Source organism: Heterodontus francisci, chromosome 7 (genome assembly GCF_036365525.1).
Source record: "Heterodontus francisci isolate sHetFra1 chromosome 7, sHetFra1.hap1, whole genome shotgun sequence".
Lineage (NCBI taxonomy): Eukaryota > Metazoa > Chordata > Chondrichthyes > Heterodontiformes > Heterodontidae > Heterodontus > Heterodontus francisci.
In genome coordinates this window covers 132,404,213-132,423,787 of record NC_090377.1, presented here as the reverse complement: position 1 = coordinate 132,423,787, position 19,575 = coordinate 132,404,213, and the positions used below count along the sequence as shown (strand labels likewise).

The window sequence follows — 19,575 nt, the reverse complement described above, 5'->3', positions numbered from 1 at the left end:
GCTTCCATCTCTTTTCTCACAAGCCTCTGAATCCACTGAAGACACATGAACCCCAAGAGAGAAAAGTCTCCTACAGTGAACAAGGTTGAAGAGGAATACTGGCCCCTAACGAAAAGCAAGATCTACCTACAATCAGGGACTCTACAGTGAGCTCAAAGAACCGTAACAAAAACTCTTCAGATATTGCCCCAAACTTTTCTACTTTATTTCTTCTCTTTTCTGTCTCTATTTGCATGTGTGTATCGTATATGCATGCTAGTGTGGGGCGCAGGATGTATCCCTAGGCGTCAAGCAAATTAGAGTTTAAGTTTAATAAATTTCAGCTTTTCTTCTTTAAACCTAAGAAAGCCTGTTTGTGCTAGTTTCTTTGCCTTATAATTGGAAAGCGGTGAACAAGGATTCACCAAGGGGGAGCTAAAAACACAGTGTGCTTAAAAATAAAACCCTGTTACCAGGTGAAGGCTGAAAGGGAACCCAAGACCTCTTTCTCACCTGGTTGTAACATCAGAGAGCCATAATGGATTTGTAAAAGTAGGTCATGCTTGATGAATCTGATTGAAATTTTTGAAATTTAGTGGGCAGGGGAATGTCTGTGCATGTTTTACATATATATATTGGATTTCCAGAGGCATTCAATAAACTCCTTCACAAGGGACTGTTAGCTAAAGTTGAAACTCGTCGAATTGAAGTCAAATTATTGAGCTGGTTAGGAAGTTGGCTGAGCGGAAGGAGACAGAGTAGGGATAATGGACAGGTACTCTAATTGACAGGATATGACAAGTGATGTCCCGCAAGGATCTCTATTGGGGCTACAGCTATTCACTGTATTTATTAATGACTTGGATTATGACATAGAAAGCCTCGGGTCCAAATTGTCTGATGACACAAAGATAGGTGGCAAGGTAAGAAGTATAAAATGACAAAGATATTGGTAGTTTTTTTTTATTTGTTTCATCGGATGTGGGCATCGTTGGCAAGACCAGCATTTGTTGCCCATCCCTAATTGCCCTTGTGAAAGTGGTGATGAGCCACTTCCTTGAACCGCTGTAGTCCATCTGGTGCAAGTACACCCACACTGGTGTTAGAGAGGGAGTTCCAGGATTTTGATCAGAGACACTGAAGGAATGACAATATATTTCCACGTCAGGATGGTGTGTGGCTTGGAGGGGAACTTGCAGATGGTGGCATTGCCATGCGTCTGCTGCTCTTGTTCTTCTAGGTGGAAGAGGTCACGGGTTTGGAAGGTGTTGTTGAAAAGCCGTGGTGAGTTGCTGCAGTGCATTTTTTATGTAGTACATACTGCGCCTCCTGTGAGCCGGTGATGGATGGAGTGCCAATCAAGCAGGCTGCTTTGTCCTGGATAATATCGAGCTTCCTGAGTGTAGTTGGAGGCGCACTCATCCAGGCAAGTGGAGAGTATTCTTTCACACTCCTGACTTTTGTTTTGTAGATGGTGGACATGCTTTGGGGAGTCAGGAGGTGGGTTATTTGCTGCAGAATTCCCAGCCTCTGACCTGCTCTTGTAGCCATGGTAATTATATGGCTGGTCCAGTTCAGTTTCTGGTCAATGGTAACCTTCAGGACATTGATAGTGAGGGATTCTGTGATGGTAGTACCATTGAATGCCATGGGACGATGGTTAGATTCTTGCTTGTTGTAGTTGGTCATTGCCTGGCCCTGTGTGTCGCGAATGTTACTTGCCACTTATCAGCCCATGTCTGAATGTTGTCCATGTCTTGCTGCATGTGGACAAAGGCTGCTTCAGTATTTGAGGAGTCTGGAATGGTATTGAATATTGTACGATCATCAGCGATCATTCCCGCTTCTGACTTTATGATGGAGGTAAGGTCATTGATGAAGCAGCTGAAGATGGTTGGGCCTAGGGCACTACCCTGAGGAACTCAGCAGCAGTATCCTGGGATTGAGATGATTGGCCTCCAACAGCCACCACCATATTCCTTTGTGCTAGGTATGACTCCAACCAGTAGAATATTTCCCCTGATTCCCATTGATTTCAATTTTACGAGGGCTCCTTGATGCCACCCTTGGTCAAATGCTGCCTTGATATCAAGGGCAGTCACTCTCTCCTCACCTCTTGAGCTCAGTCCAAGACCGTTTAGACCAAGGCTGTAATGAGGTTAGGAGCCGGGTGGTCCTGGTGGAATCCAAACTGAGCATCAAGGAGCAGGTTATTACTGTGTAAGTGCTGCTGGATAGCACTGTGGACGACACCTATCACTTTGCTGATCGAGAGTAGACTGATAGGGCGGTAATTGGCTGGATGGGATTTGTCCTCTTTGTGGACAGGACATACCTGGGCAATTTTCCACATTGTCGGGTAGATGCCAATGTTGTAGCTGTAGTGGAACAGGATGGCTAGGGGCGCAGCCTGTTCTGCAGCACAAGTCTTCTGTCAAGTACTACTGCTGGGATCACAAACCGATTTCAGTGTAGGCAAATGTGAAGTCATCAATTATGGTCTTGAAGGTTCCAATAGGGTACTTTCTAACTGGAGAAATCTAGAAACAGTCTAGGTCCAAAGAGACATGGGGTCCAGTTCTCTTTGGCCTCCTTATCTCGAGAGACAATGGGTAAGCGCCTGGAGGTGGTCAGTGGTGTGTGGAGCAGCGCCTGGAGTGGCTATGAAGGCCAATTCTAGAGTGACGGGCTCTTCCACAGGTGCTGCAGAAAAATTTGATTGTCGGGGCTGTTACACAGTTGGCTCTTCCCTTGCGCCTCTGTCTTTTTTCCTGCCAACTGCCAAGTCTCTTCAACTCCCTAGGGTCCAGTTACATGTATCATTAAAATGCCATGAACAGGTACAAAAAATAATCTAAAAAGCTAATGGAATGCTGGCCTTTGTATCTAGAGAACGAGAATGCGAGAAGGTAGAAGTCAGGCTTCAGCTACACGAAGCCCTAATTGGAGCACGCCTGGGGTATTGCGAGCATTTCTGGCCACCATGTCTTGCAAAGGGTATATCGGCCTTGAAGGGTGTGCAGTGTAGATTTACTAGAAGGTAGACAGGAGCCATTAAATGACAAGAGTTAGTGGACCTTCCCTTTTGTTCTTTTTCCAACCTCCCCCATTTTACCGATTTAAAACCTATTACATTTCCAACTTTTCCCAATTCTGATGAATCATCGACCTAAAACATAAACTCTCTTTCTCTTGCCACAGATGCTGCCAGACCTGCTGAGTATTTCCAGCAAATTCTGTTTTTATGCCAGGTTTAATTCCTGACTGTTAACTTAGCTGTGACAGGATTTGGAACACCATAATTGGCCTCTTGTCTCTGGGGTAGGTTAGTGAGGAAATGAGCCAGGGTTCCCATTTCAGATCAACATCCAATTACATCTGGCTTCCAGTTCATGCAGCATACAAGTGTCAAGCTCGTGTTCCAGTTATCTGTCCATGCCTCATTTTGTTCAACTGGTATGTGTTGTCCTCAGCATTATTCTCTGAATTTCCAGGCACGAAACCTGCTCCAAAGTGAACAGCCTACTGACTCTTAATGGTGTGAATCTCCAGGCTCAATTCTTGCTTGTGCCAAAATACTTTAAACTCCTGTTCGCCTTCAGGGCACCATTCTGGATGGATGTTTATGGCTGCGAGAAAATACTAGAGTCTGTTTCTTACTCCCAACATTAGACACAAACTGTAGGTCTCAGTAACAACTGCATTATTACTAGCTGTTACTGGTATCAACAGAGTGATCAAATCTTCATCTGGAGCTCACACTGTTAGAGCATCTTTTAGTGTGTTTCATGGAATTATAACGGTAGAACTACATCCTGCTTGGTACTAATCAAAACTTTCACACCATTAAACATTAGTACTATTGGCAGTGAGAAGTTCATGAAATCAGTAATGTTCATGAAACTAGTTGCAGCTGACAAATGTCTATTGGTACACTGGTGTATGTGAAAGCCTTCGACCATCTTTTGCTATAGGTGAGTTTTCCAAAACTTCAGTAGGCTTTCTTTGGATTATCCTCTCTCCTGACGTGTGTATGTATACTTTCCTTTCCCAGTAGGGGTTATTGGGTCTGGAGTTATTAGTTACTGGGATCGGGATTGGGGACACCGGATAGTTTTTAAAAGCCCGGGGTGACCAGTTGCAGTAACTCCATTATTTATAATGAAACTTTGATCTCAATCCTTTATCCTTCACCCACTCCTTCACATTCCGATTTGTGTGAAGCGTATGGACTAATGACCTGTTACATGCTCAAACTGGTACTCTGCATTGAAGACTGCTGGGAATGATGACACCTTGAAGTGCAATCTAGACCATGGCACCAATGGGCAAGGGACTGTATAGGAGAGAACAGCAAAGACCAGAAATGCAGGCGATTCCATTGTTAGGGGGACAGACAGGCATTTGTGTAACCAATATCATGAGTCCCGCCTGGTAATGTAGCCTCCCTAGTGCCAGGGTACAGAATAATCTGCAGTAGAAAGGGAGTTCCCCAGAAATTGTGGGTAGGTGTTGAGGTCCTATTGTCAGATTTTCAGGAGCTGGGGAGGAAGTTAAAAAGTAGGACCTTGAAGGTAGTAATTTCTGGATGATTCCTCCCAGTGCTGCAAGCTAGCACAAGTAGAAATAGGAAGATAGGGAGGATCGATGCGTAGTTTGAGGCATGAACCTGGAGGGAGGGCTTCATATTCTTGGGGCATTGGGACCAGTTCTGGGGCAGGGGGCACCCATTCAAAAGGGACGGGTTGCACCTTAACAGCAATGGGACCAATGTCCTTGCAGGAAGTTCACCAGTGTGATTGGAAGGGTTTAAATTAAATTGGTGGGGTATGGACACCAGCATATAGAAGTAGAAAAAGAGGAAAAATGTACCTAAAGTGAGAGAGTTGGATAGTACTAGAGATGGAAGCAGTGCCATATTCGGAAGGAGCAGACTAAGAAGGACTACGAGGAATATAATAGGTTTAGAACGCATGTATGTAAATGCACGGTGTGGTGAATAAGGTTGGTGAGCTACAAGCTCAAGTAGAAACAAAGAAGATATGATCATGCAACTGGGGGTATTCTGTAGGCCTCCAAATAGAGAGAAATAGAAGAGCAAATCTGCAGGGAACGTATGAAGTGGTTATATTGGGGATTTTAATTACCCAAATATCGATTGGAATAATGTTAGAGTAAAGGATAAGAAGGAGGAGGAGGAATTTCTGAAATGTGTTGAGGAGAACTTCCTTTACTAGTATGTTCTGGGTCCTACTGGGAAGGAGGCATTTCTGGATCTGGTGCTGGGAAATGAGGTGGACCGAGTGGACCAAGTGTCTGTGGGGGAGCACTTGGATAAGACTGATCATTGCATCATCAGGTTTAGATTAGTAATGGAGAAGAGCAAGGAACAATCTAAAGTAGAACTTCTGAATTGGAAGAGGGCTAACTTCAGTGGGATGAGAGGGGATCAACCAGGGTAAAATGGAACCAAAGGCTGACAGGCAAAACTGTAATGGAACAATGGGTGATCTTTTTGAAGAGATGTTTCAGGTACAGGCTTGGTACATTCCAAAAAGGGCGAAAGCCAGGGCTCCTTGGATGATGGAGATAGATAATCTAATGAAACAAAAAACGAGGCTGTTGATGCATGTCAGGTGAATTCTTCAAGCAAGAACCAGGCCAAATACGATAAGTTGAGAGGGGAAATGGAGAGGAAAATAAGATTGGAAAAGAGAGAATGAGAATGAAATGGTAGTTAACATAAAAGGAACCCAAAAATCTTCTACCAGGCATGTAAATACTAAGTGGGTAGTAAGAGGTGGAGTGGGGTGCAGGGCAAGGCTAGAATAACTAATGAGTACTTTGCGTTGGTGTTTACTAAGGAAGAGGATACTGACAAAATATCAGTGGAAGCGGAGATGGTAGAGCTAATGGATTGGGTGAAAACTGACAGGATGTGCTGGAAAGCTTAGCTATGTGTAGAGTGGATAAGTCATCTGGTCCGGATCCCTTGCATCCCAGGTTACTAAAGGAATTGGAGGGGAGATAGCGGAATGGCTTGCCATAATCTTCCAATGTTCCTTAAATGTGGGGGATGTGCCAGAATATTGGGAGGGTGGCAAATGTGACACCCTTATTCAAGAAAGGGTGCAAGGACATTACTAGTAACTACAGACCAGTCGTTTTAACCTCAGTTTTGGGTAAGGTTTTGGAAACAATAATGAGGGGAAAAAATCAGCGAGCACTTGGAGAGGTTTGAGTGAATTAAGGAAAGCCAGTATGGATTTGTAAAAGGCAGATTGTGCTTGACTAATCATTGATTTTTTGATGAAGTAGCAGAGAAGGTTGATGAAGGGAAAGCAATGGATGTTGTCTATATGGATTTTAAGAAAGCCTTTGACAAAGTACCACATAAAAGGCTGGTTAACAGAATTGAGGCTCATGGAATAGGAGGGTCAGTGTCAGCTTCGATTTAAAAAAAAAAGGAATCTTGGTAAATGGCTGTTTTTCAGATTGGAGGATGGTAGACAGTGGTGTTCCCCAAGCGTCGGTGCTAAGACCACTGCTTTTTTGATATAAATGACTTAGATATTGGAATACAGAGTAAAATTCCAAAATTGGCAATGATACCAAGCTTGGAGGTGTGGCAGACAGTGAGGATGATACCAGTCAACTGCAACAGGACATAGGCTAGCAGAATGGGCAGACAAGTGGCAGATGGAATTTAATACATAGAAGTGTGAAGTGATCCATTTTGGCAGAAGTGACAGGGAGAAGCAATACAGACTTAATGGCGCAGTTCTGAAGAGAGTGCAGGGACAGAGGAGCCTCAGGGTTCATGTGCATAGATCTTTGAAGGTGGCAGGACATATCAAGAGTAGTTAGCAAAACTTGTGGAATCTTGGGCTTTATAAATAGAGGTATTGAGTACAAAAGCAGGGAAGTTATGATGAACCTTTATGAAGCTCTGGTTAGGCCACGACGAGAGTATTGCATTCAGTTCTGATTACCACACTATGTGAGGGTCTTTGAGGGGTGCAGAGGAGATATACCAGGATGGTTCCAGGGATGAGGGATTTTAGCTACAAGATTGGCGTCGTTCTGCTTGGAGCAAAGCAGAATGAGGGCAGATTTGATTGAGGTGTACAAGATTGACAGATTTAGATAAGGTAGACAAAGCACAGCTGTTCCCATTAGCTGACTCGAGGACACAGATTGAAGGTTTTGGGCAAGAGATGCAGGGGGAATGTGAGGAAGAATTTTTTTTACACAGCGAGTAGTAATGCCCTGGAACTTGCCTACGTGGGTAGTAGAAGAGGAGACAATGAGTGATTTCAAAAAGAAATTGAATGGATACTTGTGGGAAAGAAATTTGCAGGGCTACAGTGATAGAGTGGGGAAATGGGACTGACTGGATTGGCCTACAGAGAGCCAGCATGGACTCAATGGGCCAAATGGCTGTCTCCTATGTCGTTATGACTCTATGACTCTCCTTTCTATAGGTTCTTTGTTGAATCTAGCAAAGCATCCTGCATCCACTGTGCAGATCCTGGGTGCAGAAAAGGCACTGTTCAGAGCATTGAAGACAAGAAGAGACACTCCAAAATATGGTCTTATTTACCATGCATCACTGGTTGGGCAGACCACTCCAAAGAACAAGGGCAAGGTAAGTCTTTGTACTGCAAATGAACTGTGGTCCTGCTTGCTTGTGGATTTTGGGCGAATCAAGGTAAAGGATTTTGGTGCTTGAAAATGGAACACTTCTCTTTTTCAGGTTGTGTCAGCATCATACATTCCGTGGTCAGGTACAAGGCACCGCAGGGACTGGAGTGCATTGTCGACGCCAAGAATGGCATTTTAATTTGAGTTTTTGTTTATTTCTGGTTTTAATAAAGTTATTTTAAAAATATAAGTATGTTTATAAAGGGGGCCTGAGGAATACAGGCCCCCTCGACATAAAATATATAAAAGAGACCTGGGGTATAAAGACCACCTTATTTAAAAAAAAAACGGGGTTAGATACAGAGTAAAGCTCCCTCTACACTGTTTCCCCCCCCCCCCCTAAAAAAAGGGGGTTAGAAACAAATAAAGTTTTGTCTACACTGTCTGAACCTCAAGACCATCCTCTTGTTCCAGTTTAGGTTTTCATATTCCCTATGCAACCTATTCTGTAGCTACTTTGCGCTTACACATTTTGTGCCTTATTGGTGGTAAATTAGAATTGATCAGTGGTGTACTGGAATATAATTGGAATGTGGTCCCTTTGGCTCTAGTCTCAAGATAATGCTGGCGTTTATTGCCTGCCCATTGAAGGTGGTGATGACTGTTCTCTTGGAAGCAGTGCCCTCCTTGTGAAGTTAGGGAATTTCCAGATGCTGACTTTGTGACTATCAAGGAACAGTGGTAGGTGCCTGTGTCAGGATGGTATATTTTTTAGAGATGTATTGCTATTGCTGCTGTTGTCCTCCTTGCTGATAGAGGGCTCCGGAGGAAGGTGCTTTTGAAATCTTTGAGTTGCTGCACTGCATCCTGTAGATATTGCAGCCAAAGTGCACTATTGATGGAGGCGGTGGGTATTCAGCCTGTGAAGCAAACTGATTTTCCCTGGATGGTGTTGAGCTTCTTGCGTGGTGTGGTTGCACCCATTCAGGTGAATGTGAGTATTCCATCATGCTGCTATTTGAGCTTTGGAGATGGTGAAGAGGCTTTGTGTTAATCTGTGAATTGTGGATCAATTGTTTGATTATATGCAGGTGGAAGGCATTAATTGGGGTCTGTCTTGAGCACTTATAAACAGACAGTTACTGAGACTGGTGGAGGGTTTTGACTGAGGGGCTACATGTTTGTAATCCTTTTACTCTGTACCAAAAATGTGAAACTGCATAAAGATTGGCTTCAGCATTACCCTTGTGACAAACTTTCTTGTGTTCGACACTTTGAGCGGCTACTCGTCTGAGTATCCACTTTCATCTCTGCTTTGTGGTCATGGTGTTAATTTGATTGGTCTGGTTAAGCCTCCGCTTGATGATGAAGACCGCCCAATTGTCAGTTTTAAAGTGGAATTGGTTTCAGCAGTATCAGTCGGGTTCACACGGCACAGAACTCTGGCAGTTTTATGTAGGTGTCATGTAGACAGTGGAAAGGTTGACATCACCTAGGTCATTAATGCCAGAAGATCTCAGGGAAGCAATTGGTGTCCCACTCTGCCCTAGCCCAGGGACACATCAGCCAGGGTTTCCATGCTCAATATCTTATCAGCAAGGTATATGTATATAGATGTTAAGGAAAGGATCCTGCATGTCTGTGATGGGTCTGACAGCTGAAAAGCTGTTGACACTTGCTAGGTCCAGATGTGAATAGTGAGTACTTCCACCAAAGGGGGATGGGGTATGAGCCACAAGTGCCAACGACTTCAAAGGGGTTGAAGGAAAATGAGGAATTGAAAATAAAAGACAGGAAAATGGCATGCAGGTTGAGTGGTTGGCATTTTTCAAGGTTTGTGTTGATGCACAGAACAAAGATTTGCATTTAAACTGTACTGTACTTGTCATGGAATGAGTTAAATGTTAAGTGAAATTGGCTATCAGAAAGGGGAAAACATGTTCCACTGACAACTATCAGGTACAGCACAAAAGTTCTCTAAAATACTGACCCCGGAATTGCCTCTTAAACAGATCTCCAGGATGTTGGCGGCCAAGGCATCTTTAGCAATCCGCTATGATGCTCTGGGTGAGGACACAAATGCAGAAATGGGTGTGGAGAACAGAGCAAAGCTGGAGATCCGAATACGGCACTTAGAAGAAAAAGGGGTAAGCGAACTGTTGCAATGCCCCGGTCAGTGATGCCCGGCAGGACAGATATTTGGTCAGAATGTGAAGCACCTGGTCTGAGATTCTTGTGGCTGTCTTGAATTTGTGTGTTGGCCTTTGTCAGTTGTAATTTCACTCAACTGTTTTGTGTCTCAATGCTGCTTTGGCTTTTGTATTGTAGATGAGAAGGATAAGTGGTACAGGAAAGGCTCGGGCAAAATCTGACAAATACCAGCATAAGAGGTATGTGTCCTAAATAATTTCTTTCGGTTTCCGTATATGTGCTGTGTTCCTGTTCTCAATCATATTGGCTTGCTGGGAAGGATATAGGTCGGAGGCTGTGCACTTTCTGAGGGTTGGAGATTAGAAAGGCAAGTTCTTGGTGGTCTTGTATGCATTTCCTGGTGCCCTGTTCGGGTGACCTTGATGAAGCTTGGCTAGCATTTCTGTTGGTATGTGAGTTATGGTAGATTTGTAAGTAATTTGTGTTTAACTAGCTTCTGGATATTGACCTTTCTTGTGGGAATGTTGCTAATATAATTCATTTTCATGGAAGAAAACTGTGTTTGATTGCTCTCTCAAGGGCCTCAACAGTCGAAGGCACCTTTTGGTTTGTTGCCAAGCCATCCAGACCGGATGGCCCAAGGCAATATCTGCTGAGTTAGCTGATCTCTGTCAGAGTAGGATTTGGGGTTGCAGTTGACCTTGGCACCCCCAGTCACTGTTGCAAATTGTATGTGGATACTGAGTGAGAACAAAATTGGGCTGAGCTCTAATGCCAACACTACCTATCTAGGCTCTTGCATAATGATTTAGAACATGAGTGAGATCCTAGGGGTTGCCAGTGCTGTATTAATGTACCCCAGTAATAGAAGAAAGACTGCAGGAGGGAGGGGAGGGGGTGAAGGGGGAAAGAAATGTTTTGTGTATTATCCTAATTTACCTTGTTTCTGGTCAGTGACGTAAAAACGTATGACCCATCTGGGGACTCCACACTACCTTCTGTGCCAAAGAAACGGAAATTCGAGGAAGTGGAAGATGTGGAAGAACCAAAAGAAGTCAAGTCCAAAAAAAAGGCCCGAATTTCAGAGCCTCCTGTGACAGGTTAGTCCAGGAAAATTTTAACCATGCATTTGATCTTGAACCATGTAAGCACGTTGTAGTCTTTTCAGCTGCTGTACTTGTGCAAGTAACACTTCTGGTTGTACAGCAGTTCAGGTCAGTCAGGATTTCTGACTGTGACGAAAATATTTCATCATGAGCTTGAAACTCTTAATTCCAACATGGGCTGACATTAATGGCTGTGTACATCTGCTGTCCTTCATTTGCAAGATTCTTAATCTCATTCTCCCCTTTGGCTGGCAAAGGGTGGAGGAGATGAGGTTTTCCCACACAGAGGTAGGGTTACTACTCCTGGCAGCTTGTTCAAGATCAGTTTAGATCAGGCTAACTGGCTACGTAACTTCTCTACGAGGCATTTTGTTTCCTCTGGATCTCTTAATTCAAAACTGCATTTCACCTCTTGGCTGGCAGTACTTCCGAACTGATGCTAATTTCTGCTATTTTTTCTCCACTTCTGAAAGCACTGACAAACTGGCTTTAGAGTTGCACAAGTGTTGCCTGTTCTATGGTTGCTTGCACAAATGGTCGTTCTTCCAGCCCCCATCCATCATCACCCTCCTCCTCCTGGCTGAACTTGTCACATTGAACAACTTCTCTGACTTTCACTCACTTTCCCCAAACGAAAGGTGTTGTGGGAACTCATGGGTCCTAGCTATGCCAGCCTTTTTGTGGGATATGTGGAACATTTTTTGTTCCAGTCCTACTCAGGTTCCCTCCCTTACCTCTTTTTCTGGTTCATTGATGACTGTATTGGTGCCGCTTCCTGATCTCACCCTGAACTGGAAAATTTCCCGTCGCCTGTTGTTTTAATTCTGTGCTCCACTCCTATTTTGGCCTCTCCTATTTTGGCCTCCTACATTGTTCCAATGAAACTTATCGTAAGCTCAAGGAACACCCTCATCTTTCCTTTAGGCACTCGAGAGCCTTCTGGACTCAACATTGAGTTGAACATTTTTAGTTCATAGCCTTTGCTCCTTTTTTATTTTTTGCATGGCAGCTGTTGGTAATGATCCTTCCCACTAACACATCCTCTGGACACATTTTTGTTTCTCTGCTTGTCCTGTTCCCATCATCTCTTTTGTCATTTAATCTCTCATGTCTTCCAACCTTTCACAGACATTCCCTCTTGTTCTTCTCCTCCCCTCCCCCCTTTCCCTGTCTCTGTACTTGCTTTAAACCTGTTACATCTAAATTCTTCCAGTTCTGGTGAAAAGTCATCAACCTGAAACGTGAAGTTGGTTTCTCTTTCTACAGATGCTGCTAGACCTGCTAAGTACTTGTGGTATTTTCTGTTTTTATTTAAAATTTCCAGCATCTAGAGAATTTTGCTTTTGTATTGACCATTCTTCCTGTGGTTCAGCTACTTACTACCTTTATCAGCTGTCCTGATTTTTTTATTTAACTGCAGAATTTTAGATTTTTTTTCATTTTAAAGCTGAGTTAATCCTTGTTCCAGAGTTTAGGACTTCCAAATGATGTGGTTTTGGGTTTGTGATCTTACCTGTGTCAGGGAAGGTGGCAGAGTGTTACTCCCTACCATGTGGATGCTCCTTTGCGTGGCTGGACAGATTCTACAATTCCATGAAGCACTACTGGTCTAGATGTGGTCATACTAAAATACTTTTTGTTTTCAAAGAAGCAGTAGAAGAGGCTGAGCCATCCACAAAGAAGAAAAAGAAGAAAGAAAAGAAGCAGGAGATAGTAGTAAAACTGGAGGAGGAGGAAGAACCATCAACTTCTTTTGTTACAGAGGAGGTAAGAACATGAGGATTGGAATATGATGCAACTAGTAGTAAAACTTTTATTCTCTCACTGTAATTACACAAATTAGGGCTCATGGGATTGGGGGTAATATGTTAGCATGGATTGTGGATTGATTAACAGACAGCAAACTGTAGGAATAAACGGGGCAAGTTTTGGTTGGAAGCCTGTAACTAATGGGGTACCGCAAGGATCCGGTCTTGATCTTCAGTTATTTACAATCTGTAGCAATAACTTGGTTGAGGGGTGGGGTGGGGGGGGTTGCAGGAACTGTAATATATCCAAATTTGCTGATAGAAAGTTAGTTGTGAGAGGGACACAGGCTGCAAAGGGATATGGACAGGTTAAGTGAGTGGGCAAGAATTTGGTAAATGGAATATAATGTGGCGAAGTGTGAAGTGTAACTATGGCATGAAAATAAAAAGGCACATTTTTTTACAGGCTGCATTTGCTGACAATGCCACCACTAGGTGGTGCTGCAATGGCACATGCATAATTGCAGCCTGTGCCACTAAAACGTCACAGTCTGCGAGGTCAGGCAGCTGCCAGGATTAAAGATGGTACTGCTCAAATAATCACACGATGGCAACCTAAACACATGGCAGCACACAATGGCCGGAGGGGGGGTGGGGGAGGGAGCAAGTGGGGGGGGGGGGGGTGGTGAGGGGAAGGGAGCGAGCGGGGAAGGGAAGGGAGCGGGTGGGTGGGCAAGCCAGCGGGCGGGGGGTGGTGAGCGGGAAGTCGGGAGCGGGCGGAAGGAGGAGAGCGCACCCACCACAGCAAGGTCTTTGGCTGTGCTCTCCCCGCACCCACTCTCTACCTGCTCCCCAGCCCCCCTCTCCCCCCACCCCTGCTCTCTCCTGCCCAGATCCCTCCACCATCTGCCCGCGTTATGCGATGACGTCATCTGTGCATGCGCCAACCAGTCCTGGCACTGCAGAAGGCAGCGCATGCGCAGATTGGCGCAGTCGGATGACGTAAGCTACTGGCTGCGTTGTCAGTAATCACATTGTTTTTTAAATGGTTAAAAAGCTGGGAAATGTTGGTATTCAGAAGGACTTGAGTGTCCTTGTACACAAATCACAAAACTAACATGAAATTAGGAAAGCAAATGCTGTTAGCCTTCATTGCAAGGGCATGTGGCCTGGTCCAATCTACACCTCCTTTGTTATCTCTTGCCCCACCCCCACCTCACTTGCTTATAACCTGTGACTTTTTTGATATTTGTCAGTTCTGAAGAAGGGTCACTGACCCGAAACGTTAACTCTGCTTCTCTTTTCACAGATGCTGCCAGACCTGCTGAGTGGTTCCAGCATTTCTTGTTCTTATTTCAGATTTCCAGCATCTGCAGTATTTTGCTTTTATAATAGTAAACAAGTCTTGCTGCAATTACATAGGAACTTGGTGTGCTGCATACAGTTTTGGCCTCCTTACCTAAAGACGATAATATACTTGCATTAGAGGGAGTGCAACAAAGGTTCACCAGCCTGATTCCTGGGATGAGAGGATTGTCCTATGAGGAGAGATTGAGTAGCTGAGGTTTTCCCTTGAGCTTAGAACAATGAGAGGTGGTCTCATTGAAACATTAAATTCTTAAGGTGCTTGACCGGGTAGATGTTGGTGGGATGTTTTCCCTGACAGAGTCTAGAATTTAGGGTCACAGTCTCCAAATAAGCAGCTGGCCACTTGGGACTGAGATTAGGAGAAATTTCTTCCGTCAAACGATTGTGAATCGTGTGGATGCTGTGCCCCAGAAAGCTGTGGATGCTCAGTCATTGAGTATATTCAAGACAGATCAGCCCAAGCCTAAATGTCTTGTTGCATGCAAGCATGGGCTGCTTCATTAACTGAGGTGTTACGAATGGGAGTGCACACTGCAATCATCTGCGAACATCCCCACTTCTGACCTTATGGTGGAGGGATGGTCATTGAAGCAATTGATGTTTGGGCTTAGGGCACCACTGCGAGGAACTCCTGCAGTGATGTCCTGCGGCTGAGGTGATTGGCCTCCAATAGCCGCAACCATCTTCCTTTGTGTACTGGTAATGTCACTGCACTAGTAATCCAGAGTCCAGTCTATTGCTATGGGGGCATGGGTTCGAATCCTACCACAGCAGATGATGAAATTTGAATTAAATTAATAAATCTGGAATTAAAAAGCTAGTCTAATGATGACTATGAAACCATTGTCGATTGTTGTAAAAACCCATCTGATTCATTAATGTCCTTTTAGGGAAGGAAATCTGGCCTACCTATGACTCCAGACCCACAGAAATGTGGTTGACTTTTAAAATGTCCTCTGAAAGCCACTCAGTTCAAGGGCAATTAGGGATGGGCAATAAATGCTGTCCTAGCCAGAGATGCCAACATCTCACAGACAAATAAAAAAAAGATCCTGAGGGGTCTTGACAGGGTGGATGTGGAAAGGATGTTTCCCCGTGTGGGATAATCTAGAACTAGGGGTCACTGTTTAAAAATAAGGGGTTGCCCATTTAAGACAGAGATGAGAAATCTTTTCTCAGGGTCGTGAGTCTTTGGAATTCTCTTCATCAAAAGGCAGTGGAAATAGAGTCTTTGAATATTTTTAAGGGAGAGGTAGATAGATTCTTGATGAGCAAGGGGGTGAAAGGTTATCGGGGGTAGGCGGGAATGTGGAGTTGAGGTTCCATCAGATCAGCCATAATCATCTTGAATGGCGGAGCAGGCTCGAGGGGCCTACTCCTGCTCCTAATTCATATGTTTGATCTGATCTGTTGGCTGTGGGATCGCTTAGCTTTGTCTCTAGCATACTGCTTCTGCTGTTTCGCATGTTTATAGTCATGTGTTATAGCTTCACCAGGTTGGTACCAAATTTTTAGCTATGCCTGGTACTGCTGCTGGCATGCTGTTATACACTGTTCATTGAACCAGGGTTGGTCCCTTGACTTCATGTTAATTGTAGAGTGCTGGGCCATGACGTTACTGATTGTGGTGGTTTACAATTCTGCTGCTGCTGATGGTCCACAGCACCTCAGGGACGCCTAATTTTGAGCTACTAGATCTGATCTGAATTTATCCCATTTAGCATGGTGGTAGTGCCACACAACACAGTGGAAGGTATCCTCAGTGTAAAGGCGGGGCTTTGTCTCCACAAGAACTGTGCTTTGGTCACTCCTACCAATACTGTCATGGGCAGATGCATCTGCGACAGGTAGATTGGTAAGGGCGAGGTTTTTCCCTCGTTTTGGTTCACGACCTGCTGCAAGCCCAGTCTGGCAGACATGTCCTTCAGCACTTGGCCAGCTCGGTCAGTAATGGTGGTACTGAGCCACTCTTGGCGATGAACATTGAAGTCTCCTACCCAGAGTACATTCTGTGCCCTTGCTACTTTCAGTAGCTCTTCCAAGTCATTTTCACCTTGGAGGAGTACTGAGGGTAGGTGGTAATCAACAGGAGGTTTCCTTGCCCAGATTTGACCTGATGCCATGAAACATCATGGGATCTGGAGTCAGTGTTGACTCCCAGGGTCTCTCCCTCCTGACTGTATACCACTCTGCTACCAACTCTGGTCAGCCTGTCCTACCAGTGGGACAGGACGTACTAAGGGTAGTGATGGGAAGGGTTTGGAACATTGGCTGTATGGTACCATTCTGAGAATGACTTTCATACTGTGGGACAATTGTCCCAATTTTGGCACAAGTCCCCAGTTGTTAGTGAGGAGGACTTTGTAGGATCAACTGGGCAAAGTGTGTTTTTGTCATATCCAGTGCCTAGGTTGATGCTAGGTGGTCCATCTGGTTTTATTCTTCCTTGACTTTTTCGGTTTGAGTGGCTTGCTAGGCCCTTTCAGAAGGCAGTTAAGAGTCAACCACATTGCTGTGGGTCTGGAGTCACATATAGATTAGACTGGGTAAGGATGGCAGACTTGCTTCCCTGAAGGAATTTGTGAACAAGATGGGATTTTACACCAATCCGGTATTTTCCAGATTACCAATACTGAGCGTTTTATTCCAGATTGATTTATTTATTTCATTAGAAGTACGTTCCCCCAGCTGCCCTGGTGAAATTTGAACTCGTGTTTCCAAAGCATTCGTTCAGGCCTTTGGATTACTAGAACAGTAACATTACCACTATGCTATCGTTTCCCCAGGAATCAATCAGGTGAACCTTTGTTGCACTTCCTTTAAGGCAAAAATATTCTTCCTTAGGATGGAGACCAATACTGTGCACGGTACTCCAGATGTGGTCTCACCAAAGTCCTGCATAATTGCAGCAAGACTTGCTCACTCTTGTATTCCAATCTCCCTTTGTAAAGAAGGCTCACATACCATTGGCTTTCCTAACTGCTTGCTGTACCTGCATTTTAATCTGTATTTTGTGTACAAGAATACCCACATCCCTCTGATGCCAACATTTAAGAGTTTCATCATTTAAAAAGTATTCTACTTTTCTATTCTTGCTACCAAAGTGAATGACCTCACACCTGCAGATTTTGAAATAGTGTCCTGTACATCCAAGTCAATGGTATATACCAAGTAAAACAGTGATTCTGGTCCTGACCCCTGGGGAGCCCCACTGTGTACTTTTCCTCCAGTCTGAAAACAACTGTTTACCGCTACTCTCTGTCTGTCACTCTGCCAGCTTCGTATCCATGCCGTCACTGTCCCTTTTATTCTGTAGAGTTCAACATTGCTGGCAAGCCTATTTGGCACTTTATCAAATGCCTTTTGGAAATCCATGTATACTACAACAACTGCATTATGTTCATTACACCTCTGTTACGTCGTCTCAAAAATCTCAATCAAGTAGTTGAACACTATTTGCCTTTAACAAATCCCTGCTGGCTTTGCCTAATTAATCCACACTTGTCCAAGTAACCATTAATTCTGTCATGGATTATCATTTCTAAACGTTTTCCCAGCACAGAGGTTAAACTGACTGGCCTATTTTTGCTGGATTTATCGTTACACCCTTATTGCAAAAGCATTTGCAATTCTCCAGTCCTCTGGCACCACCCCTGTATCTGAGGAGGATTGGAAGATTATGGCCATTATGTCCACCATTTCCACCCTTACTTCTCTTAGCATCCTCGGATGCATCCCATCGGTCCTCATGCCTTATAGACGAGCCTTTCTAATATCTCCTCTTTATTCATTTTTAGCCCATTCAGTTTTTCAGTTACCACATTCACTGACTTTGGCAGCATCATCTTGTTAAAGACTGGTGCAAAGTGCTCATTTAGTAGCTCAGCTCATTTAGTAGCTCACCTGTATGTGTAGATCCCCTTTTTTGTCACGAATTGGACCCACCCCTACTGTTACTACCCGTTTACTATTTATATGCATATAAAACACTGAGAATTCCCTTTCATGTTAGTTGCCAGCCTCCTCTCATGCTGTCTCTTTGGCTCTCATTTCCTCCTTCACTTCCCATCTGAACTTTCTATAACCAGTTTGGTTAATTCATAACAATGGATTCCAACATTTTCCCAATGACTGATGTCAGGTTAACTGGTCGGTAGTTCCCTATTCTGTCTCTCTCTCTTGCTCCTTTCTTGAATAGCAATGTTGCATTTGCTACCTTCCAGTCCACTGAAACCATTCTCAAATCTAGGGAATTTTGGGTGATCATAACCAGTGCATCCACCATCCCTACAGTCAACTTGTAAAACCGTAGGATGTATGCCATGGGGGTCCAGGGATTTGTTGGATTTTAGTCTCATTAATTTCTCCAGTACATTTGCTTTACTAATATTTGCTTTAAGTTCCTCATTTTCATTAAACTCTTGGTTCTCCACTATTTCTGATATGGTTTTTGTCTTTGAGGATTAACCTCTTTAGCCATGGTGGATCACTTTTCCTATGGAGTTTTTATTTCTTAAGGGAATCAGTTGAGAATTGAAATATTCTTTCAACATTTGCTATGCAGTCGTCCTTGTGGAGAGACCGTGATGATAGAGGTGGTGTAATAAACATTTTTTATTTTTCTTATTTTCAGACCCCAGAGAAGAAGAAGAAAAAGAAAAAGAAAATTAAAGATGAATGAAGTGTATCCAGTAATGAGACTATATTTTTGCTGTTTAAAGTTTTACAGAGCCCTGACTGCTTTTTTTTTAAAGGAGGGAAATGCTTTTATAATGCAGGATATTTGCATTGTGACAGCAGTTTATCAGAAATATTCTTTTGAAACAAGTTTCTTCCATTGGATTTTTCTTTAAAATTGTATACCTTGTAAGTGAGAAATGCACCCTATTTCTTATGAGACCCCTTTATTAATGCCTCCCACCCCCCCCCCCCCCCCGCCCCACCTCCATCAAATAAAAACTGTAACACCAAAACTCAACAGTTCAGTCTAACAGTCATGCTGAGAATCATGTGTATGTTTTATCAAATACATTTTCCTTTGTGCAAATATGGTGGGACAAAAATCTTGTATCAAGAAAAAAATTCATTTTTAAGAAGCTGGTATCAGTAAAAGTGACCATGAAGCTATTGGATTATCATTAAAACTCAACTGATTCACATAGGCCTTCAGGGAAGGAAACCTGCCTTCCTTATCCAGTATGACCTATATCTGGCTGCACTCTGAATTGGACTAGCAAACCACTCAGTTCCCAACCACTTTCACGGAGCAGCTAGGGATGAGCAATAAATGCCAGCTTTGGCCGTGTCACAGACTGAGAATGAATTTTTTATGGAAAAAAAATCACCCAGACAGTCCCAGGTTCAGCAGAAGTTGTTTGCTTTGTGCTCCTTGGCTGCGCTGCAATTTGAGTGTGACCCAGATTGCGTATGCATCGGTTTACTTGTTCATGGGGAAATCTAGATCCCTGATCGCTCTGTTCATAAGGCAGCCAACAGCAGTCATGTTTTATGTTGAGTTAGCTATTCTTAACCAGAATGGGGATTGTGCTTGCCCACAGCTCCTTGGCTAAGAACGGAAA

The 19,575-nt window shown here is 43.8% G+C and overlaps 1 protein-coding gene across 3 annotated transcripts in view; it reads left to right on the top strand.

The window, feature by feature from the left end:
* Window positions 1–18,969, top strand: part of nop58 (NOP58 ribonucleoprotein homolog (yeast)) — a 74,641-nt gene extending 55,672 nt beyond the window's left edge. For 2 of the 3 annotated variants that reach the window (XM_068036176.1, XM_068036174.1), the window contains exons 10-15: window positions 7,464–7,627; window positions 9,636–9,770; window positions 9,952–10,013; window positions 10,729–10,874; window positions 12,529–12,647; window positions 18,630–18,969. In XM_068036176.1, coding sequence (XP_067892277.1) covers window positions 7,464–7,627; window positions 9,636–9,770; window positions 9,952–10,013; window positions 10,729–10,874; window positions 12,529–12,647; window positions 18,630–18,677 — 674 coding nt within the window. In that variant the 3' untranslated portion in view covers window positions 18,678–18,969. The remainder of the gene's footprint in view (window positions 1–7,463; window positions 7,628–9,635; window positions 9,771–9,951; window positions 10,014–10,728; window positions 10,875–12,528; window positions 12,648–18,629) is intronic. The other variant, XM_068036175.1, reaches the window with a different exon arrangement.
* The last annotated feature ends 606 nt before the right edge of the window (window positions 18,970–19,575 follow it).